Genomic DNA, 25177 nt, shown 5'->3' on the forward strand with positions numbered 1-25177 from the left:
TACGTCTTATCAGAAGCAGACAGCACTGCCACCGGTAATTTTTCCTTCCTCATTTCACTTTTCTTCTTCCTGTTCTAGATGCTCAACAGGATTCACAGTAAGCATTTTCTGGAAAGGACCGTAACCATTGCATCTGTTGACTTTTTGGATCTAACAGTTCTCCCACAATAGGGCACTAATCTGAACATTTGATTCTGCATGATCCCCTAAATGTCACAGGGACTGCCAGACGGCATTGCAAAACATATCAAACCATTATTTTACCAAAAAAACTTTAGATGTGACAATGAAGACTTCAGTGAGACTGGAGCCGGATTGCAGGTGCTCCTGTGAGAAACATTTCACACATGTGGTTCCAGGTCTCACCTCTGCCTATTCTCTTACCTCCCGAACCAGGTCCTGCTCCAGATTATGGCGGCCAAGGAGCATCCGTCTCTTAAAGCGGCGACACTCCAGCTCCAAGTACTGCCTCTGACGCCTCAGTAAGTTGGCTTCTTCCTCTGCCTGGAAATGCTGGATGTTCTCCTTCTGCTTGGAGAGCCACTCCTGCTTCTCTTTCTTTGGAGTGCTCTGGTTTTCATTCAGCTCCTGATAACAGCAAGGTAATTAATTGTGGAACAGTCACATTAAGTTCCTTGGCCCTGAACAACTGGACGGACCTGCCTAATAAACTACTTTTCAAAGCTGTTCCACCTTGTCCTCTCACAGCCAGTACCATCCCAGCCTTTGCAAAATGCATCATGTCACATATCTAAGGGAACACGAGGAAGCAATTCACAGTGGAGCAAACTTAACTACAACTTTTTTTTTTTTGCATTGGCCATTTTAACTGGCCAAAATGATGGTTCATGTCTACAGTTTCCAGACATATATATTGGCTCAAAATGTAAAAATGATAGTTTCTCACTGAAAACAAAGACATTTGGAGGTCTTGCCATGCTGCCTGACAAATGTTTTTACAAGCTCCCAAAGGACTGAGAGGAGAAGGAAAGCCTTGTCATCCTGTTCTTCAAACAAAACTCCAGCCACATGAAGCACATTAGAAAATTTTTTGTGCCTTGCTTGATCAGAACACATACACATTTTCTGAGTAACTCATCAAGACAGATCCACTCACTGAGACGCCGTAACTTATAAAAATAATATAAAAAGTTCACAGGTAAAACTTAAGGCCACAGTTTCTCCATTTGTATTAAATTCAATACATAGCTTGAAGCATCCTTGGCAAAACACTCTGCTTGCTTGAATTGCATACTAGAGATGCCCATACAGTAACGAGACTTGTGATATATTTCTACTTAAGTATGAGACAGAACTCCTCTGTATTTCATCAGTGTTTCTTGGTGCTCTGTGATCTACTGCCCACTTCAGAAAAGATTCTATGTTATAAAAAGCCCACACTACTATAGTTTTTGTTAGATCTTTCTTGGCTCTGCTTCCCTTTAGCCCTTTTTTCTCCTGGGAAATGTCTATGTTTGGGAATATTCCCCTTTGGAGCAAGTTCCAAAGTTGCGTCACACAAGTTGATAGTTGAGCACTAAATGGTTCTTTCAAAAAAATTATTTATAGTGCTTACAGTTTCAGCCACTCCACAAAAAGAATCAGGAAGTTTGATTCTACAGTTTCTCTGCGTTTCACAAAGGTCATGATTTTCACTACAATACAGTGATTATTAAACTATTACACAGCTTTTTCCATTAAAATCAAACAGCGTTTTACAGATATTTTCCATTAAAAAAAATCTGCAGGTCATCTTTACTGCTCTGTTTTCTTGCTGTTGTTACAGAAATATCATTTAAGTGATAAGAAACTTCACTAACTGCTGCAGTGCATGGTCAGTATCTGCAGCAACAAGTTATGAGGAACATGCTCGTGACTTTCCTTAAACTACCTTTTTTAATTCCTTAGGATTGCCAAATTTGTGTGTTTCTGGCTAAAAAGTAGTACTAAGCAACGGACAGGTTTTTACTTTCACAAGATAAGCATGTAGGTGCCAATATATAAATAAATCCTCTTACTTTAAGGTCAAAGATATGAAACAAATCCAGTAGGTACAGGACTCCGTTCATGAAATGCAGAACTTGCTGCAATCCAGTGAAAGATCTTTGTGCACAGCGGCACTTTTATTTCTGAATGCTCACCGCTCTTGCACCGTACCCTGTACTATGTTCACATTTGTCATTACAGATGAGTTACCTCTTTCAGCTGCTCTTTACGGAGTTTATATTCTCTCTTCTGGGACTCCAGGAAACTGTTCAATTCTTTTTTCTGTTGGGCCTGAATATGCTGCTGAAACTTCTTTTCTTCATTGGCCATCACTTTAGCCTATAGCAAATCCAGCAGCAAACCAGTTTGAGTCCTGATGGATTACAGCTCACGTTCCACTTCAGTCCCAAGACCCAGAACTCATGGTATGGTCACCACGATACTCACCATGACTCTGAGTAAGTGTGAGTCTCAGGAGCTTGCCCTCACTCTCTTCTCATTCCACCCCCCCAAGAACGCACCCAGCAGGAGTCCTTTTTCAGTGCCTCATTTCCTCAGCCCTACTGTTCAGCTAGTCTTGCCTAACAAAGTCAACACCTTATGATAGACTATATCCTTAGCCCTCCACCGAGAGATCCAAGATGAACAAAGAATCAATAATAATCGCTGCAGGCGGGCACCACTTCATTATCAATTATTTAAAAGCATAAAAACCCCCATATCCATAAGCAACTAGACAGTGAACATTTGAGCTGGCACGTTTCTCTGCAGGCTAATCTGCCTCTAACACTTGATGGCAGTCAGTTATTGACAGCATGGCAAAAGAAAGAAAAACCCTTACAGTATTTTTTTCTGGGGTCAGTATACTAACATTTAGTATAACGCACTGTGATGAAGGACATACCTTTCCTCTAGTTACATAAACCCCTTAGTGTAAGGAGGTGATGTATTAGCCTTTTTCTAATTAGCAATTTGCTTGGCTCCTGAAAACAGACACGTAAGAGACTACAATGTCATCTCTTCATCAGTGAGGGGAAGCCGACAATTCAATGTAATTAACAAATACAGACTGGTCTGCTAAACCATAATCTCCTACCTCTTTTTCCATAGCTGCTTGGTGCTTTTTAATTAGCTTTTCCATTTCTGCAGCAAAATTGTTACGCTGTGTTTCAAGATCTTTGTCCAACCTGAGGCGATGCTCGTCCATCTCTGCCTTCAGTTTATTCTCTAACGCCATCAGTTGCTTCTGGTGTTGCCGTCTCATACGTTTATAGCCCGACATCTGCTCTCGGAGTTCAGAGTCTTGTTCATGTTCCTGCATTTGCCTTGTCACCTAGGAAGATAACCACATTGGGCCAAAGTCAGTTAATGCTTCTTAATCTGCTTTTGGGCAGTCTTCAAACCACAAAAGAAAACTACTCAGTAAAGAAATACCGTTTTGTTGCAATGAAAAGCAAACATCCTAATGGCCGCACAGCAGATTAAAACCTGAATTCTGCTGTAGAAGATAAGCTCACATGGGCTCCAGCAGAAGAACTGTACAATTGTTACAAAGCTGGTACTAAATGATGTCTTTTTAGCCCACTGCAATGAGGGTGCATACATACACACACAACTATACATAATGTACATATGAAAATAAACAGCAGATTATTATTATTATTATTATTATTATTATTATTATTATTATTATTATAAACAGTTTCCTGCATTCTGCTAGGCATATTGGTTTTGAAAATATCTAATATACACAAATTACATTTGCCCAGGTGTCGCATTTAAGCTTTTATTAACTTACATTAAGCTATTTCAGTGATAACATCTCAGTCAGCGAGGCTAGCTCATATTCTGATGAAATCCTAACAACTCTAAGCAGTTTCACAGCCCTGTGTTCAAAGGCATCCATCCCTAAACAACTTCATCAAAATAAAAACCTTCACATACCAGCGATGCTGTGCGTATAGTAGCAAAGTGCTCTCGGTTGCGATAATGAGACTTGTGGCGAGATACTTGGGGTGGAGACTGGGGTTCTGATGCCCTTGTTCGAGGATCTGATTCCTCTCTGTAGTTTTCTTCCTCCTTATCAGCAAATATTAACATGAGAGAATAAAGAGAAACTGTGTTACTAAAGGTTTTTATTTTGGTCTGGTTCAGAAGACATTTAAAAGGAAGAAAAAACATTTTACATTCCGTGGCCCTGAAATATCCTCCTGCCAATAAGTTGGATGAAGGAATATATTGCAACAAGAGCTCTGACTTAGGATCCTTCCTTTTGGAAATTTCATTGCACGCTTTTATTCTAGGAGGAAAATTACTAATTAGAACTGAAAATGAGAAAAATGGAAAACTGAAAACTAAGTTAAACAATTTACTTCAACAAAACATAAAAGCTATAAAGTAGATTATATCAAATCTGAAAGAAAAAAAAATCCCACACCGTTGTAACACTGGAAGACAGAGGAAGATTTTCATTACACCCACTACAGAAATACCTCAAAGCAAACTTAAAAATGTCATGGTGTATTCCACATTCTTATTTTGAGTTTGTCATTCATCACAGAGTGATTAGTAGTCAGATATGATATACTAATTAACTCCCTGAGGAAATACCTGCGTCTTTGCTGCATATCTGGGCAAAGAACAAAACATTTAACCACACCTATCATTAGCCAGGGAAACGTTACTGCTTTGAGAAAAGGTGTGATAAACCTTCCCACAGCAAGAGCAGCACGGTTCAGAGGGGTGCTCCCCAGTCTATCCTTCATCATGCAGAGGTAAAGCAGGGAAAGTGGTTTCCCAGCTTGCCATGGTCAGTGCTGCATTTCTTTTTCCATGCATCTTTGTTCATTAACCAAATAATTGAATCAAGTGCTGGCAAGCTGGGTTCTTCAGGAACAGATTTCAGTCACTACTGTGTTGAGAATTCACTAACTAGGAGGTAGAGAGGGAATTCTGCCATTCTTTTGTCCCATGAAGCAGTGTTCTGCAAATCAAGGGCATCCACTAAAACCTGTTCACAACCTGCCATTCCAACTCCTCACAGTAAAGCAAACTGCTTTTGAAACAATTCAACTAGTAAAATAATTTTGAGTAAATCAACAGAAATAAATTCTTTTTACAGCAACATTCCAAAGTTTCCAGCACACATTAATATATTTAGGGCAAATATTAGAACTGCAAATAATGACTCAGAATAGGAAGCACTTGACTTTTTATCATCATGCCAACCAAATCCTCTCCCATTTTACACCTTCAAAGTTATCCAGTAAAAATCCAGTGCTTACCGGCTTTAAATGAATGACAGAGCTATTTGACATCACGGTGTGGTCCCCCTCCATCATATCCAGCTCGCTCTTATCATCCGAGGCATCTGGAAGACTGTTAACACTACTGCTTTGGCTACTGGCACTGATAGACATACTAGGAATGGACTGATTACTTCCAACACTATTCACTGTTCCTGTCCTGCCGACACCATGATCTTGTTCCTAGGAGAAAGGAATTATTAAGAAAAGCCAAGTCCATCAGAGTTGTATCTATGGGCATTACCAAATGAAATGTTCATTCCATTCTTTTCTAAAGGCATCTACCTGCCATGTCATGGCAGTTCCCACCCTCCAGGCATTGCCATGTAACATTTTTCTTGTGGGATGCTGGAGAGAGAAAGAATCAACCTTGTCAAGATTAACTGGATGATGTCAGATTCTTTTCATCAGTGAGTCTGTTAACAAGCTGAACTCTATCATGTATCAGCAAGTGTGTCACCAGAAACTGTTCTGACACCAGCATCACCAAAGTGCTCAGCTGGGACCCTGCACCTCACACGGTTCTTTCTGTGAGACACCAGCAATCCAGAAAGTCTCAATTTCTGCACAGTGATTGCAGAACGCACACACCCCCCTACACCAAAATAATAATGTTTTTTTCCCCCTCTTTTTAAACCAAGTACAAATTTCTGTCTTAGAACAACATTCTCAAGACAAAACTAGAAGACTGCCAAAGGCCTTGTACATATGGTCAAAGTAGAGGTCAACTGCAGTTGCTGAAAGAGTCCTCATGAAGCCTTTATAAACAGGCAAAGAAAGCTACGATTTACAGAACTGGAAGCTAACTGTTCAAGCATGAACACATGGCGCAGCTTCTTGCCAGCACTAGGCATCTACCTTGTTTGTCCTTGTTTGTGCCTTGAAGTAGCTTTATTCCAAACACAGAGAGGAAGATCGAGTTTACAGCCAGGTGCGTAAACAGCTTCCATTCATTTTAGCAATATCTGAATTGTGGTTATTTTAAATGACAGAATCATTCTCTGGTTCAGTGATGAAATTCAAAGTTTTTCTCACCTCCTCCTCCTCCTGTGTTTCAACTGCAGGGCCATTGTGCGCCTCCTGGAAGAGGAGCTTCTTCATTTTACGATACTGCAGGTTGTCCAGTTCTCTCACCGCATCCTTTGTTCTCTGAATCAAGTCTATTAACACTGTTTCGGGCCGCTCCCGAAGGACAAACATGTGCTGTGGAACACACAAATAGGTGAGTGACCCCCTATACATCCAGCACCATGCTTTGAGGATACAGTTATGAGCTCCAGTAGGGTTTGTTAGCCGCCTTCCCTGCACAGGAGGAGAATACCTTCACAGCTTACACTGGCACTATTTTTAGACTTCACAATCCAGACAGATTTCAGAATGATTGCTTTCTGATGGGAGACATCTACCAAAAAATAAAGATGTTAAAACCTCCAGAAATGGTATATTACATACCATGAAAATGGCCTCGGTTTAAACCTAGCCTTCTTTGGGTATGGGGCATTTCGAGATGTAATCTTCTTGTGGTTTACAGGGGAAAGAGCAACAAGTAAATGCGAAAGGTGTTAGGCTGGTTAGTATCTCTAACCAAATGTTAATTAACTCATCAGCTAACTCTCACTATAAAACCCTTCTCCTTGTTTAGAAAAGCTCGAGAATTCAATATTCAGCATACAGATCTGAGTCATATAACAGGCTGTGAGCCTTCAAGCCTGGTCCTAGAACAGTTAGCCATGTGGTGCTCTTTTTTTGGAGATACTCACTGCATTTCACTGCAAAGGTAGCTACATTTCGCCATTAGGTAAAACAAGCCCTGTCTATGTGTGTCAGAAGCAGCTTTTGCAGTCTCCAGATGAAATGTGCTGTGCAAGCATGAGTCATTATTAACACCACCACTAGTTTCATTTTGTTCCTTTGGAGAACTGCATTGCCATTTCTAACATGTCACATTCCCTACCTGTCCCTGTAAAGTGGAATGCAGCTGTTTGAGACTATAGATATGGAAGGATTACATTCACAAACGTTTAATTTCCATCAATGTTCTCTTTAATTGCAGTGCATTGCTCAAAATAAAACCAATCTTCAGAATTCTGAAATGGCAGGACTACACACCCACACTGAAACCTTTACTGGGTAATTGCATTTACTTTCTGAATACACAGCTTTTAAAGAGGCAACAGTCCTCAGAACCGTTTAAGTAAAAACATGCAAAAAGGTGATGATAAAGCCTTCATAAATAGAATCCATTTCCCTGCAATGCAAAATTTTGGAAAACTGCTGTTTAGCAGAAATGTGGACGGGATAAATTAAAAATAAAATAACATCACAAGCACTGCAAAGAGAATGACAATTTACCAAAATTCTGAATGCCACCTGATGCCACAAAGGAAATCCATCAAAGTCACACTTAGAATAAAGCAGCCCTAACACCTAACTTCTATGTGAGCTGCATTCACTTAGGAACTTCAGCTTTTTGCAACAATCTATCACATTGGCTTTGTTTCCAGACTAGAGCAAAGAAAACCAAGTATCTGCAGCAAACAGGAGCACAAATCAAGGAAAAAAAAAAAAAAAAAAAAGCTAAGAAATAAAGCAAGAGAAAACCTGCAGTTGGATGAGGCTTATTCATGTCAAGGAAAAGTATGGGTAAGAAAGACTGCTTTCCTCTGCCCCCTTTCCCCCAGGGATACTATTAGAACAGCAACTTTCAGTTCTCCGTATAAAGCACAAAGGTGATGGGAGAGGATAAAAAGCCTTTAGGGGTATATATAGCATAGAATAAAGAGGGAATAACGAAAGGTATTTGTTAACTAATGCATGGCAGCTCTGTCAGGATTAATTAAAATCACTGACAGACTGAACTTAAGAAACTGAAACTCTTGACAAGTTGATGGTCACCCAGCGTCACTTGAAGTGGTGTCCTTTTACAATGTGAACAAGGCTGGCTTGGAGAGTCACCTGGGGAACTGCAAAGGGGCAGTAAAGCTAGGATCACCAGCTGGGTACACTCCGCAGCACCCTCAGCTCAAAGGTGTTAGTGATAATGGGCAGAGAGCATTGTTAACTGCAACCTAGTACAATAAGTGAGAAGAACATCATCACAGGGCTTGCCCTCTTTTTAATACCATGAGGAAAACAAAAAGGACAAGCAAGCCAACCTTCAGAAGCTCCTCTGATGTAGGCCTGTCTTGAGGAATTTTCTGGAGGCAAGAATCTACGAAGTTTCGAAAATAATCAGACCTGGAAGCAAGGGAAAAAAAAAAAAAAATCCATCAGAGTTAACGACCTAGTTTAATTCATTAAGGAATCGAAAGACTCACTTCTGGGTGCTGCTAGCAGAAAGAGTGCGGAGAAACCACACAGACCCAGTACTTCATACTACAGCCTCTGACACCCCTCGTCAAGTCAAACCATCAGTAGGTGCATCCCTTTAACCTCAGCTTCCAGAGAGGGAGCCAATTCACGAGGAAGGAAAGTTCCAGATAAAGGCAGACACCCATATAGCTCAGTGCAAGCATCAACCCTGTCAAATTCTATATTGCACAAACTCTTCAAGGTCTAATCACAGCCCCTGCCCTGTTCCACCTCTGTGTGCAGGTGTTTCATCCACAAACTGTATTAACGCACGATTCCTGAAATGCCTTTGGCCCCTCAGACCCAACTTCTACACTGTTGTGCAATCTGTCACAAGTAAGACTTATGGTCACGATTTGTTTAGTAACATCTCCCCTTCTGTAAGCTAAAATTCTGTATTTTACCCCTTCCCTCTCCGAACACAGGTTTTCAGGCGGGCAGGATTATACCCTGAAAAGAGCGGCACATCAATTGTACAGGTTTTATTTCCTTCCTCCCCCACCGCTCCCCCCCTCCCAGCATGTAACAAGGGGTTTCGCTACTGCGATTTTTCAGTAAATTAAATTATTGCATTTTTTGGTCAGAAAAATGCATAAAATGAGTTGAATGTTTTGTCAAGCACCAGGGTGTAAAATAGTCTCACCAGAAAAATCTCAGAAGTGTAAAAAAGCTTCTAAAAATAAGGTACAGTGTATTATGTTAGAGGCCGAAGACTACGGCTCAGAAAAACATAATTAGGAAGTTTTTAACTTTTGAAATTAGTTTACTGTGTGTGCTGTTTCAAGAGACAGTTGTTGAGGCTGGGAGGCACAAAAATGTTACTACTGTGCTTTCTTCTTCTGAAGTTTATGCAACAGACACTTGCCACACACAAGCAGCGTGTGTGCATTTTGAAAAGCAGTTACTTCAACAGAACAAGACTTCGGAATTGACAGTGTGGTTTGTGATTAAAAAAAACACTAAAATCCACATTTTTGGCTAGGCTGGGAGATTCAAAAGTTTACTGACCCATGAACTGATTTTTTTTTTTTAATTTTTTTTTTACAAGATCTTATGTTCTTCCAGCAGCATGTCCTGTTTCAACTATATTTTAGTCTAAAATGCATATTTAGTAATTGGTCAATTTTCCATATATAATGTATAGAGAACCTAGTAAGAACCTTCCAGCTCGCATCCTCCCAACAGGAATCCAGCCATTTCAAGAACTCAGCATGACAAAGCACTCCATTTACAGCAATTCCCTACAACATTCCTCCCTCAGTAATACTCACCATTCATTAGACTGTAGTGTAGGGGATTCATTCTGCGCTATGTGATATAAGGCACTCATTGCGTTCATATTAAACAAAGGAGGCTTCCTTTCCGCTACACACAAAAGAAAATAATTTTTATATAGGGAGATAGTCTCACGGTTTTGCTCTCTCTTTTTTTTTTTTTTTAAGTTAGCATCCCTTTAAAAAGAAAACCACATCAGCAGAATCACTACTGCCTGAACATGGAACCCCAAACCAACCCTACCCTGCAATCAGACAGATATGTTGGCATATGTCCTATACCATTGCAGAAGATGAAAGCACTTTGAAGATCAAATGCCTTGTCCTCTCAAGCTTTTAAATTACGTGGTTTATCATAGTTGAGTTCTCTGACTCATTTTAATGTACTAAAACAGGAGTAAGTTAACAGTAAGCTCTATTCTCGGTGTTTAGCCACTAAGCATTCTTGGTTTCATTCCCCCCCTCCCTTTTATTTAAACTACAGTTGCTAAAAAGCTAACAAATATTTAATTCTAGCAGGACAGCAGTGATGAAGAAAAAGCTGGTTACAAGAACCATCAAATCACACTTAACTGACTAAGCACATGGGCAGGAAGTCAGTAACAGGCCAACTCTTTATACTATTTTGAGAGTTGCATTCTCTTTGGCTCTTCTCTCTCTTTCAAGCTTGTGTTACTCTTATAGACTGACACAGCATGAAAGCTTAATGAGGAAGGAGATGATCTCACTGTAACAACAAAATTGAAGCTTCATCAGAATGTTTATGGGGTAAACCTATAAAGCTCAGCCTTGCCATAAACATTCCAGAGAAGCTGGTCAGGCCATGAGGACGTTCCTACACTACTGAAAACGCAACAGAAAACTTTCCTTCCTGAAAAAAGCAAACAAGGAAAAAGTCATGCTAGTTTTCTTATTCTGCTTTTCAGCTGTGAGTTGTATAGTAGTAGTAAGCTATGTATGAGAGATCATGGTTCACTCATCACTATCACAGGATGGACTAAGCCCTACAAATTCCTGAGAACAGGTAAACTGAGGAGTTAAGCCTTTTGTCAGATGTAGCACTGTACCTCCTCTATTTTTCAGATTACTAGTTGCTGCTATCAAGGATCAGACTGATTATCCATTAAACTATTTTAACAGACCCTTTAAACTATTTTAACTGACTGCTCTCCCTAGCTTTTTTTCCTCTTAACTCACTGGAGTAAGAGAAATCTTATGGAAACACAGACACCGAGCCTTCAATGAGGCCATTTCTAAGCCTAAGTGATAATTTGAGAAGACTACTAGACATCTCATTTTTCTGCTTTCTTCCCATGCTTATTCAAACCAACACAAATGAGATAACCACACCAACCCAGCCTACAATGCTCTACTGTCCTGACCTAGTCTCACCTCCCACCACACTAGAAGCCGTAGACGAAGCCTAACGCTTCATATTGCAAAAACGCAGCGTGCAGGAAGGCACCCGGGGGTGTGGTGGCCATGAGCTCACTGCATTCCTGGAGCGCTGCAGCCAGCCAAGTCTCCTTACTCCACTCGGAGCAGGATTCTGTCATGACAGTCACACCCCTTCAACTTACTTTATATTGGCAACCAAAAAAAATTCTGCTCTGAAGAAAGAATCTATTTCACATCCTGGAAGAAAATGAAGTTGACAGTTTGGAATGCCAGACGGCATTTTTAGCTAAACTGTGCAGTTCACATGGATTAGTGTGTTCCTGAGAGCTCTCGCTGCCCGGCCGGGCTGCTCCTCCACCAAGGTCAGTTTGGACTAGGAGCAATGAGATCTGACAGGGATGGTAGGACAGCCTCAGGTACAACGAGCAGCACTGAGCCTCGCCATCCCCAGAAAAACTTAGAGCTAAGTGTTCCCAGGGAGCTGGATCCTGATTAAAATCTGAGTAGTGCTGTGCATGGTGGTGTGCTTCAGTCAGTGTATTTATGTTCCAAGAAAATACTACATGTTAAATTTAAAGAGAATGCCATACTAAGATAGTCCTTTAAATGTGATGTCTGCTTTAAGTAGCTGTTCTGGCAGTGCCATCATTTCTTTTGGGTTTGATTTATAGGTTACCACTTCAAAACTCAATCATTCCATTTATTTATTTATTTATTTTTAAAAAGAGAGGTTCCAGCCAAATCTACTCAGAAGTGACAACATACACTGAATATAGTTTTGAAGCTGCCCCCTTATCCAAAACTTCATTATTGCTGGACTTGTTAACATATCTTAAATTTGCATGCAAACAATATCAACTTATATCATTAAATACATTCTCACACTGGAACTCCTAATGGTTCACTTATAAAGCTGTTCAGCAAATAGACTTTTTTTCCCACTTCAAGTTAACTGCCTCTCCCACATAATGCAAATACCTTTAGCGATACAGTTTGGCTATTTTCTTTGTCTATACAACTCTTTTTGTTGGGGTAACGAAAATGCCAGTTCAATAAACATCAAATTGGAAACTTGGTCTTGAATTCTAGAGAGAACATTTGGCTCTTTTCTCTAAAACTCAAGTCCCAGAGAAACCAGGACAAGGAAGGAAGTATAGATCTTCTGCACTGTGATTCAGCTAAGTAAGTTCTAGGCATTAAACAACTGTATTTTGTAATTTTCAAAGAAAATAACTTACCTAACTCAATACAGGTAATTCCAAGAGACCAAACATCTACTTTGCCATCATACTGCCCTTCATCCATGGCTAAAATCACTTCTGGGGCCATCCTAAAACAGGAAATTGGTGCTCATAAAATTCTGGGCGACGGAACACATTATCATCATCAGTATTTCAATTCAACAGGCTATTTCACCGACTTCAACTACCGTAAATAAATCATTCCCCAAGTTATCAGGCATGAACATGGGACACTGGGAGCAAAGACCAGGCACCCACACTAGTACAAGCCTGTGGAGAGGCTGCACAATGTTCTCCTGTGCTTTGCCCAGTTCTCCATTTATGAGTATCACCACCTTCTCGCCCTTCCACATTTCCAATAGTTTAGCTGGCTGGCCAACTCTGGTGAAATAATTATAAGATTCAGTTGTGTAAACACCACAGATTAGGTGTAAGAGATCAAAAGCATACAAGGGATATGCAAAGGATTTTGTTCAATGAACCTGGCCTTTCCTATGAAAGAAAAAACACCAGTTATTTCAACAACCAGACGTGGTGAGAACATACGAACTGTTAAAACCACTGGGGGGAGTGATTAAAATATATTACAGATGATTCAATCCCACCTCTACCACTTAAAGTCAGTGTAAGAACAACAAAATATTTTTATTAAGTTTTGTGAACTACAAATACAAGGATTCACAATTGCTTGAAGTCAGAGCCTACTTACTTTTAATCTTTTGTTTGCAAAGTACATTTTATCACTACCACAACCAGAAGATTAAAGCTAGCTCCACTAAAGCCCAAGTATATTAAATACCCAATAAATGACCCTTTTACTTCATGAAGCCAGAAATGTGTATAACTCTTGGCTTACCAATATGGCGTCCCCACAAATGAGTTGGCAGGAGATGCTATGGAAGCAGACCCAAAGTCAGCAAGTTTCACCTGTCCTGGCTCTGTCAGCAGGATGTTTCCTGCCTTGATATCTCTGGTTATAGGATACAAGCATCAGTGTTACTGCTCTCTGAGAAAAAAAGCCTTCTATAGGACAGAGTACAGAACACACCAGTATTCACATGTTCAAGCTGCAGAATACGCAAATTTCCTCCAAATACTAAATCTTTAACCTTTAGCTTAATTGCTTAACATGGCCCTTGACCTAGAAATTTTGTTTGTATTAAAAATCACCTTAAAAATGGCACACCTGGATAAGCTTTATATACAGTTCAGCAAAACCTTCTGAACCAACTACGTCCTTTGTAAATGTTTTTCAGAAAGTCCTAATAATGTAAATATTCAAATCCTCCATTCTACTAAAATGCAGCAGGTCCTTTAAATGCAAAGGTCATTTGTATCCCATACTTACTGTGTGCTTCTCAACATGTGTGTTCATGTAAAACTAATTTTTCAAGTATTAGTGCTCCCCCCCGCCCCAACAATCTTTGCCTTGCAGTTGCTACAAGCTATTTAGGTGAACTCAGCCTGCCTTGCTATTCCCTGCTTCAGGGAACAATCAGCATCGTATCAAGTATTGAAAAGCATAGCAGATTCAAAGCAATTCTGCAGAAATTATGAACACCAGCTGTAAGAGATAGTGCATATGGAGATACATAGCTTGCTAGTATTTGACTACTATAAATCAGGAGTTTGGGAGCGTACAGGCAGTGCGAAAAGAAAATCTCTGCTTACAAATATTAAATTTGAGACGAAGGGGATACAGTCAACAAAATAAATTACCTGTAAGTGTGTGAGACAGCAAAAGTATAACCACTTACCTATGGATCATATTGTGAGAATGCAAGTATGCTAATCCCTGGAGAGCACCATGGGTAATTGCTGCTATTTCCACTTCTTGCAACGGCTTTTTATGAACTTAAGGAAAGAATTTATTTGAAATTCAATATTAAAGAAAACCAATGCAGTTTGCAGCATGCAAGTGAGTATTTTTAACAATATAAACAGAGAGAAAATACTAAAAGTTCATTTTTACTAGGTTCAGCATGAGAAGCAAATGCAAAAATAATTCACAGCATACATTCTATAATCAGATATAATCTTCTAACTGTAAAACAGCAGCTATTTGCTATCAGAAAGAGACTACTTTGCAACCATAAACTACATTCCTGTCTGTTCTGTGACCATTCTCCCAAACACCTATTTGAGATTCAATACAGTTTTCCACGGATGAAGCTAAATCCCAAACCCTAGAACTTTACGACAATTCACACACGAATAAACTGTAGCAATACTCTCTGGCAGGTCAGCCTTTTGCCTTGAAACACTCCTGGCAAGGAAAGGAGATGAACAACTTACTAGCCACACATATATCTTCAAAGAAATTTCACTTCAAGAAGCCTGATAGAAAGTCAACCTTTTAACAAAAGACCTCATCAAGCAAAACCCTAATAATGCTGCAGTGCTGTTTCAGTCAACAGGCCTACAAGTTGTTAGGAAGCATTAGGATCAACAGCAAGGGTTTTCAGAAATAAATCCTGAACTGTCATGACAGGAGAACCCAAACCTCAGAAGAAAATAAATAGCTGACTGACAACTTTAAAATAGTATGAACCAAGGAAACACTAGTCACGTAGGAAAGTCAATATTCTACAGAAAAGCCATTACAACCATGAAAGAATTTGAAAAACTGCACCTGTTCACACACACTCTGCCTCCAAACAAATCTATATACTCAAGGATAACTGTGATGCTGTAACCTGCTACTTTGGTACTATACTTCTGACTTTCAATCAAATAAATGTACATGACATACCTTCTAGTAAGTCTGATGCTGATCCTAAACAATATTCCATAACAAGCTGTATGGGGAGAAATCAAAATAGTTGTTAGATAATCTCTATAATAGTAAACGTATGTTTTCTAGACTTCATGGAGAAATCTAGAAATACTCACTGATGCATACAAGGCAGACTGCCATAACAAAACAAGTACTGCCTGTACCACAAGCCCCATCCTAGCACTGTCACACTGTGCCCTTCCCACAGGAAAGCTCTAGCTGGAATCTGCTATCAAGCAACAAAACTTGTAAGGAAGGCAAAAGCATATTCATAACCAGCTATGTGCTGTATTACATATCTTATTTTATATGCACGTACTTAACAGGAATGTTAAATTGCACTTAACAGGCTTATGAGAGTATTAAACAGCTATTCAGGGATTTACTTAAGATTTTGTCCCATTCAGATTTCAAAATAAAAAAAAAAAAAAAAAAAAAAAAAAAAGAAACTAAAACTTTGTCCTACGGATTTACTGAAGCTAAAACATGAACAGTACTTACAATTTAAATCATTAGTTCGACAACATGATTTCTTTGGCATATTGTATGACAAAAACTTTGTCAATGAGAGGTGCACACCTCACTTTTTGATTAACAAAACGCTTCCTCTGCATAGCCAATCACATCTATTCCTACAAATGCTTTGCATGCAGAGAAACTCAAAACCCACAAATTTAGTTTGGGTGGGGTGGACTGCTGGGGTTTTTTTGTTTGTTTGGGGTTTTTTTGTTGTGGTACTTTCAAATGTACAAAAGTAATTAAGACACTACAGCCAGAAATAAAACCAGCTAGTTGGTTTTTGTCACCTGAAAATACACAGAGAAGTGACAACAGAAGTAATCAATATACAACAGAAGAATTTAGTTAAATAATAGAAGTACTAATGACTCAAAATAGACTTTAATTACAATTATCAGTAGGGCAATTCTAACCTATTCCATCAAAGTACAACTGAACACTTACTTCTGGAATATATTCAGTCAAGCTGTAAAGTACTGAACCATTAATACTCAGTGGCATACCAAATGCCTTGTTAAATGGCCTGCAAGTACCTAACAAAGTTGCCATACTTGCCTCCCAGGCAGTACACATGAAACTCTCACCTTCCCTTACAGCAAGAAAAGTGGATAAATTTGGTGCCCCCCACCATTATTGTTTCTTTCAAATACTCAGTCCATCAAGCTAAATATACTAGAACAGCAGCACGATCACCTTACTCTGCAAGTGAAAGGGAAATTTTCCCTACATCTGGTTTCCAAAGAATACATTCAGTTTTGCTGAGCATCTGTAAGGCCCTTGGCTATTCTCATCTGAGCCTGTGCAATGCAAGTGTTCAGGTGCCTCCTGAAAGCCAGCTGGAGATATTTTAAAGCGCCCTTAACCAAGGCAAGAGAAGTGCAGAGCGCGGCAGATGCTTACCCATGCTGTATGCTCCCGCAAATAGCAGCCTTTGTATTCTATACTGTTAGGGTGTTTTATTCTTTGGAGGAACTTGACTTCCTTAATAATATCCTGCCATTTCTGTAGAAAATAAAAGGAATAGAAAGACTTTATAAAACTGTTACCTTTATTATTGTTGTTGTTATGTCATTTGATTATTTTAAGAGGCAAAACCATCTTAATAGATTCCAAATAAAAATAAATTTACATCAACACCATGATGTTCACTGCTTAACTCCTCAACAGATCTACAAAATAAGTTGTTGATCGATTAGGCTGTATGTAAGGATTTAGCACTGTAATACTTTTTATTATATGTACACACAGGATATACTGGTAAACACTCAATATCTGAGCAAGACCTCAAAAAAAAGTGACCCTTTTTTCAAGGGATACCACCTCTGTTGTCAAATCAAACATACCTCCCAACCTGAAAGAGAGTGTCCTTCAGGAGTATCAGCTGTCTCTCATTTAACTCTTGCAGATATAAAGACCTAACCGTACCAGTAACTACACTACACTGGATGAGGCTTTATTTATCAGTCGCCAAATATCCGACTACATTCTTGGCAATGCTTCTCCATTACTAGTTTAGTCTTTACAAGGATCAATTTAAAATGAATTACCTACTAGATAAGGGAATGGTTCTGCAGGAATAAAAGAATAAACAGATAAACCAAAATCCAGGTTTAGTATGAAGGCGAGCACTGCCAGTGCAACTTTAAAATACAGAAGAGGCCAAAATGTCATGTTCCAATGTGCACCTAGACATTGCTGTTACTCCCCTCGGAGGAAATCCCATTTGCAACACATCTACACCTCCTCAGCAAGAAAGGCAAAAGCTTGTATGTGCAACAGCAAAACTACAACTACTAAAAAGATTTTCAAAAACAAACCCAGTAGCTGAAACCATTTAAGTATGCAGACATCAACAGAAGAGTGTTGACCCTGAAAATGTTTGAGAAAGAGTATCAGTTCTGAAGGTAGTCAGAGGTAGAGAAACCTCTCCCAACACCAAAAGGTTCTAAAGCCGTTTTCCAGGTCCTGTTAATCTCTCAGCACACACTTCCTCAGGCGTATGTATGCAGCCAGGACGGACAGCGGTCCCATATACCCAAATGCTTTGGAAAACATGCAAAACCCAAAACCTCCTAAAAAAAAAATTCTAGGGCTAGAGAAATAAATGAAACCAGGGAACACGGTAGCCACAACCAAGGCAGCTGATTGACTCAACATTTCTCAACACCAGAAATTTTGTGCGAATGACGTTAGTAAAACTATACTAACATAACCTCTCTCCTGGCACCTTCGTTTCACTACAAGAACAACTTAGTTGCCTTTTCCCTTTAGCCTCAAAGGCTTTGAGGTACTAAGCAATAAAAGTCAAACTAAGAATGCACCAAGCTAAACTTCTATATTGGGAAGAGAGGGGATATATTAGTCAAGATGTATTCATGATTTCCTGTGTTAAAAAAAAAAAAAAAAGCTCCAAGATCCCATTAAAAGCACAGTACTACATATTTCAAAGGTTTTAAACTTATTTTTAGTATAAAATATGTCCTTATTTTAGAGAGTAATTGTTCCCACCAATGATAAAAAACTTATCATGAAAGCAAAGCAAATATCAATGATACCAGAATGCCCTTAGTCAATTTTCTTTACATAGGCTAGATCATAACTCTAGCAAACTTCTGAACAAAACAAATAAATACAGAAGTAAAATAGAAAGTGTTATAATCCTAGTCTTATTACTTCTTCAAAATAAAGAAACATACGCATTGAAGACAAACAAAAGCTATTTCTGAAGCATGCACAGTTTGTTTCATTCATGTGAATAGAGTATTTATAGCTCACAGTAATTAAAACAGTAGGACAAGTAGTAAGTACAAATTATTCTTTCATCAGTACACAGTTAAACAAGTCACCGCAGTGACAAAATAGAAACACGCATAGCAAATTTAACTATGAAGCTAGAATTTAGGACTGCTGGAGAGACACTGCCACCTCTACCTCCTACACAGCGACATACGCACACACAGAAAGGAAGGAATAGTTCAGCTCCTTGTAGCGCAGATGATCAATACACAAAAGGCAGGCACAGAAAGCACCGAGTTGTTAGTCAAACTCATCGGAGCAAGACTGCCTCTAAGACTGGAATATCGAGAATGGAGGGAGGGAACCATAAATGCCTTGAACAAGAAGCTTACAATAAATACTTCTGTTGAAAAATCATGCCATGATTTGATAGAAGCCGTTTACCAGAAATAATACCAAATCAGCTGTTCGTGTCATGTTGGGCTTTTCAAGAATCTGTACTAGCACTTACACATTTCAAGTATAAAATCAATTATCTCTGTTAAGCGTCCTAGGGAAAAACCACACATCTGTGGTGGCCATGAAAACACTTAACGTTTAAATCTCAGAGGTCTACTTTTACAGACCTCTCTGCAAAGACTGCCTTAATCTCTGGCAGTAATTATGCTGCTGTTCAGATTTTCACACTCATTCATTCACTGCTGTTTGGCTTTTGTTTTAGCTGCTCACCAACACTGTCATTCCAGGGAAGAATGCATTCTGCCTTACTACTTTGTACAAGCAAGGTTCCCTCTGAATCTTTCACTACTGCATCCATCGCTATTATTCCTTTGTCAGTAAGCACCATGGTTATTTTGAAAGGTATTTAAAATGGAAAGTTTGGGGGCAACAAGACATACTAACGTGCAAACCAACCATTTTTAATTTTCTTTTTTGCTTTCTACACATTTACACAGTCCCATAAAAGAGCCCTTTGTGTCTACAAAAAAAAAAAAAGTCCTACTCATCTTTTCCAGGAGCAGATTAGGCAGAAATACACTGTGAACAGTAAACTAATTTGTTCTGTTTACACAGTACCCTCATTCACCTTTACAGTTATAGGAAGATTCCTCCTGCTGTAACCGAAGCTAATTAAAATCATCCCATATAATAAGTATTTTCAAAGGTCAAGATTTAATATGCAACACGTTCTCCATACCTCATTGGACTGCTTCCCACTATATGACATTTTCTTGATGGCCACCACTTCATTGGTGCGCACATCACGTGCCTGTAACATGAAAACATAATGCATCAGTTTCTTCAGATCATGATTTCCCCTAAGATGTGAACCAGACATACTCATAAAAAAAAAAATCTTTATCCATTAGTTAACTTTTGCAGAGAGTTAAACTATTTTCCAAGGGGTATGACTGCTGCATCTATTAGAAATTTCCTTATGAAGTTAAAAGATCACCCTCCTGTTTGTGAGACAAGGTATGACATTTTTCCGTGCTCAGCATCCAGCAAATCTCTGCAGGAGGTGGGAACTGTCATTTCTGAACTAAAAATCATAACTTATAAAAGCAGCTCTGATTCAAGTAGATCTGATTTTCCCTCAATCAGCTTCTCTCCCTGCCCAGGTCCATTCCAGAAAAAACAGAAGCAAAGCTCAGCCTCCTTGTTCCATTCCAAACGTAAGGAAAGATGTCACAGGATGCACAGGAGATACCTGCTCCAGACACTGGCTTTCTCCCCATCACTTCCACAAATTAGCTACTGTGTCTCAAAGGAAGGCAGAGGATATATAGAGACATCAGTGATCTAAGTGACCCATCTTCAGAATCCTGTTCAGACTTTCACTTTCTCGGTCCAAAAAGATTATTATTTACACTGCACAATAAATGGACGTGTTTTTTCACACTTCAAAGGCGGATTTCCTGACTTCAGACAGCAACAATCCAAGATAAGACTGGACAAGAAGTTTTGTTTAATTTAGCACCAAAGCGATGGCTCATTCACCCTGGCAGGAAAAGAGGCAGTGCTGCTTCACCTTGCAGGAAGGATGGCTCCAGACAGGACCCCAGCCTCTCCTCTGTAAAGGATTTCAGCAGCATGGGAGGGTGATGTAGGAAAAGACCTCTGAGTGTCTCCGATAAGAATAATCAACTTGGATACGAAGCCAAATGATATAAATCAAAATAATGTGTACCACAGCATTCACTGATCACTGATGAAAATGTTGATTTTTAATATATTTGTACTATCAAGCACAGCCTATCAGAACATGGATTAACGAGGTACTGGGGCTGCCTTTTGTAAAAAGGTTTTTCAGTCATGTTTTAATTCTGCTGTTCATTGAAGAGATTCCCAGAATTCCCTGTCAGTCTTTATTTCAACCAGTTATGATAAGCTTGAACCAATACTATTTTTAGTTTTCTTTCTGTTTGAAAGGATCCTCCCTACTGTGTTGCTGCTGTTACCTCCGAGACTGGGGGGACAACTAAAAAGGAAGAATAAAATTCTGAATCCTAGATCTTTACTAATTAGAGACAATCTCCAAAACAGTCAAATCAGTGAAGAACTGTAATAAAACAAGCAAGCAAAATACTAGAGTAGAGCAGAAGGAACACAGCTCTAACAAAAGAGAGTGGGTTATTCTTCTGCTCCATCTGCAGTGTTCCAGTGTAGTAGGTTTCCTGTGTCAAGTGAAGCTATTATTACACTGCAGAGCAGGGAGTAGGGTAAGGATAATACCAAAATGATTCAGAGGTGCCAGACTTGCAGTTTCTAAGAAACTAAAACCATGAGGTGAACCAGCAAAATTCATGTCAATTATGAAAGAAAGAAAAACACCAAACTTTCTGCCACTGCAGGATGTAACAAAAACAAAGAAAGAGACACGAGCAAACACTTAGCCAGTTATCACACAAGATAAATATATCAGCCCTTCTTGGGGTCACCACTAAAAGGAAAGAAAGGTAGGTACAGCTAACAATGAAAGACTAAACTGCATTTTAAAAAAGGGAAGGGCAGATTTCAGGATTACATGGGTTTTTCTACTTGCTAATTACTCCCAGATCTATTTATCATCTACTTTTTTGGTCCAGGCTGAATGCAACGAAAGCAGCCTGGTGAAGGGGGTGTGTTATGTATTGGAACACCCAAGTGACCCCTGATTGTGTTTGCCTAACCCCTACAGTCCTTCACCACTCCAGCAGGGCTGAGAGAACCATCACCGCTGACATCCCATCAACCTTAAAATCATGGAGTCCCATTTGCTGTTTTATTTTCCTTGTGATCTTGAATAATTGAAAAAAGATTGTTCCTAGATGAAAGCCATGAAGATGTTACAAGGCCAGCTAACTTAAATGATCCAAATGAATGAGGCTTGTTTTACGGCAGACATTTATGCACACATATCCTGCTTTCCTCCAAGAACTCCACACAAAGGATGAACATCTGGTGGCCAGAGTAACTTCAGCAGTGATACAAGCAAAGCATGAGCAAAAAAAAAAGGTGGAGTATGTCATCGTCTTTGGTAATATGCTTTTAAGCAGTTATTAACTATAATCCAATATTACCTTGATTAGTGAAAGTTGAATTGTTTGCATCAGCAGAATCAAAATCTTGTTAAAGAAACTTTTCTCCCTAGCTTTACAGAAGAATAAAGGACTGAAAACACACATTCCCCCCCCCACTTGAATTCTTTATACATATTTAATTCACATTACATTTCTCCCTCCTTGTTGTCATTCTCATCTTTTGAGTTTGAGGTATCTAGTACATTACACGACAGCTTCAGATTCAAGATCTTAAACCTGCTAGTAGTTAAAAGATACCATAATACAAACACAATTTACAGGTTAAAACTTCGTAACACAATAATAGCAACAGCGTATTTTCTTCATTGGAAACTCCCTCTTACTTGACAAAAATAAAGCCCCCAAATGGGTTGGAGAAGTGTGATGCACTGCTTACACTTGTCTTTTTGCAAGTGCCAAATCAGATGTACTTTCTGTCAAAGAAGCACAGTCCAAACAGCAGTGAGTAAACACTCTCTAGAGAATAAATACCAATCTATAACGAATTAGTACTCTAAAATTGGGGAGGGGGGGAAAGAGAAAGAAGGGCCTAGAAATTAATGACCTCTTACTCTTGATCTCTTTGTAGAAGGAGCTGGTAATGGGCAATCAGCCCTTACCACAGCTACAAAGTTCAAGGAGTCTACAAATGCCAGGACGGCGGCTTGGCAGCTTCTTGCTGATGTTTGGGAAGGCTCTTAGCACTGAGCTCCCAGGTTACCTCTAGCTGGTCTGCCATACCCGTGTGGTTCATGCATGCCTCAAAGGTACAGTGCTCCTGAAAAACTTCAGTAATATTTCCACATCGCAGGAAGACAGATTTGTCGGTCCCCTCCTTTTTCATCCTCTCTTTAACCAAAGTGAGTAAATGAGATTACATAAAGGCCACAGGTAAGTACTGTTGCGTTAGAAAACACTTTCTCCCCCAGATCTGTTCCCAGACAGTGGCGGCACATAGTTTTAAGCAGGGAACAAAATTAAGAAGCTTTTCCTAATTAGTTCATCTGTGCTGCATTAAATTTGTGCTGGAAGGTTCCCAACATGGTCTGCTGCAATTATTAACAATGAATAGGCATCTCATAAAATACTGACACAAATGGCTTTCTGAAGGAAAATTGGCAGGTTTGGCCACACCTCCTATAATTATAAATCTGAAAAGGTTTTCTGAGGAAAATGGTTTTTTAATGAAGGTCTCACAGTATGCACTTTGGTTAACATACAGCAACCTGCAAACGAGGTTACCGTGAGACATCCCACCTTGGGTGGAGCTACACAAGCAGCCTGAGAAAAATTCTGCTGTCCAGACGTTCATGTCAAATAAGTTTTACGCAGATGAATACTGGGATTCTCGCCTGCAGTAGGGAAGGATGTGACAGGACAAATGACAACAAAAGCACCAACATTCAGGTGTCAAACACAAAGAATGGCTTTAAGGAAGCCTGGGGGTATGCATGAAGGGAGAGAGAACTCAATTTCTCTCAAAGGAAAAGAGATGATAAGGAGACAATCAGACCAAAAGAACTGCATTGCCAGTCAGAATTGATGAAGCAGAAGTCTATGTTTTAATTTGTAGATAAAACCCTGCTTGCAACACAACGATGCACCAGGCAAGTGCCACATTTCCAGTTTTTCTTTTCAGTTTCTATGCACACACCTTAGAGATACTGCAAGCCTGTGAACGGACTGAGACTGTACAGACACCCAAGAAAACATCTCTGCCCCAAACACCATATAAAAAGATTCACAGTAGTTTCTTTTCCTCAACACATTCAAAAAAGTCTACATCTGCAGTTTAAAGATAAAAAGACACAGCTAAAATTCACAAGTCGCAGAGCTACTTACAAAATAAACTGCTCCGAAGCTTCCATGGCCAATCTCTCGGAGATCTGTGAAGAGCTTTTCTGGATCTTCTTTGAAGAAGAGCTCTGCAATTTCTGGGTCCTTCAGGCTGCCCGCTCGGCTGGTTGATGGCATCCTGCTGGGCAGTTAGCCGACCGACTATCTGGGTTTAAAGTGCTGCCTCAACCCTTGGTTCATCTGTATGAATGGAGCCTCTTCAGCATGGATTACTGCAAGAAAAAGATTGCAAACCTTCACTCATTATCCTCTTCTCATAGAGCCAGAAACAAAGCTAGAGCAGAGCAGCTTCCACTTCTTCCAGAGCAAGCATCCCTGTTGCATGAAGCAGCACAGCCTATCTGCTGCGATAACGTCACAGTCCCGCTGTGACACCAGTCAAACATTTCTACAGAACACAAACCAAAATCAAAGCACAAAATGAGACACATTCCTTGCTTCAGCATCTGCTCAGTCACCTGCAAGGCGGTCAACAGAATCTCTCTGACCTACAGCGATAACCAGTTTGTCACTTGTGAGCCCGTACAACCTTGACACCCTCACTCGCTATGTCTTAAAGTATTGTCTGGGCTTTGTGAAGTGGATGACGATTGCATCCATCCATCCATCCACCTATCTATCTATGAAGTTGATCACAATTGCATCTCTCTCTCTCTCTCTCTCCCTGCCTCTCTCCCTCCCTCATGGTCTTTGCAACACAGGATATATGATACAAGTATGATGTGTATGAACCATCACTTCCATTTACTAATCTGTATTTAATTTTTTTTTTTTAATTCAGCTCAGTATTTTTTTCTTCTGCAATCGTACTCCAACTAAGCAGCAGCCAGGGATCAATTTCTACCCACTTCAGCATGCACGCGAAGGTGTCTCTAAAGCTTCTCCTTCCACAACTAAATAAGCCACCATCCTTTTGTTTTTTCCTCTTATCTAAATTCATGATTTCTATCTTAAAGTGCCTGCTCTTCAGAATCTTATTTGCAACCCCCTTCTTTAGGAGAACAGCAACCAGAACAGGAGATAGCCAGTTCCACACACAACGCATGTCTTTCTACTCTGCTTCAGCAGATGCAAACATACATTTTAATTGTGATAGCACATGATACAGCCTTCTACAATAGGCCCATTGGCAAACACTTTCTTCAGAGGAACTTGCAACTCCAGACGCCGT

General features: G+C 39.6%; 1 protein-coding gene across 1 annotated transcript in view; it reads right to left on the reverse strand.

Moving 5' to 3' along the window:
• Positions 1-24213, reverse strand: part of TAOK1 (TAO kinase 1) — a 37278-nt gene extending 13065 nt beyond the window's left edge. Inside the window, exons 1-15 of the mRNA XM_026861499.1 lie at positions 23992-24213; positions 19785-19856; positions 16751-16852; positions 15308-15353; positions 14313-14409; positions 13412-13525; positions 12553-12644; positions 9914-10007; positions 8447-8528; positions 6327-6494; positions 5271-5474; positions 3931-4065; positions 3083-3319; positions 2197-2325; positions 385-588 (exon numbers count right to left, since the gene is read on the reverse strand). Coding sequence (XP_026717300.1) covers positions 385-588; positions 2197-2325; positions 3083-3319; positions 3931-4065; positions 5271-5474; positions 6327-6494; positions 8447-8528; positions 9914-10007; positions 12553-12644; positions 13412-13525; positions 14313-14409; positions 15308-15353; positions 16751-16852; positions 19785-19856; positions 23992-24123 — 1908 coding nt within the window. The 5' untranslated portion in view covers positions 24124-24213. The remainder of the gene's footprint in view (positions 1-384; positions 589-2196; positions 2326-3082; positions 3320-3930; positions 4066-5270; positions 5475-6326; positions 6495-8446; positions 8529-9913; positions 10008-12552; positions 12645-13411; positions 13526-14312; positions 14410-15307; positions 15354-16750; positions 16853-19784; positions 19857-23991) is intronic.
• Between the last annotated feature and the right edge of the window lie 964 nt (positions 24214-25177).

Source organism: Athene cunicularia (genome assembly GCF_003259725.1).
Source record: "Athene cunicularia isolate RWA chromosome 19 unlocalized genomic scaffold, athCun1 chr19_part1, whole genome shotgun sequence".
Classification (NCBI taxonomy): Eukaryota; Metazoa; Chordata; class Aves; order Strigiformes; family Strigidae; genus Athene; species Athene cunicularia.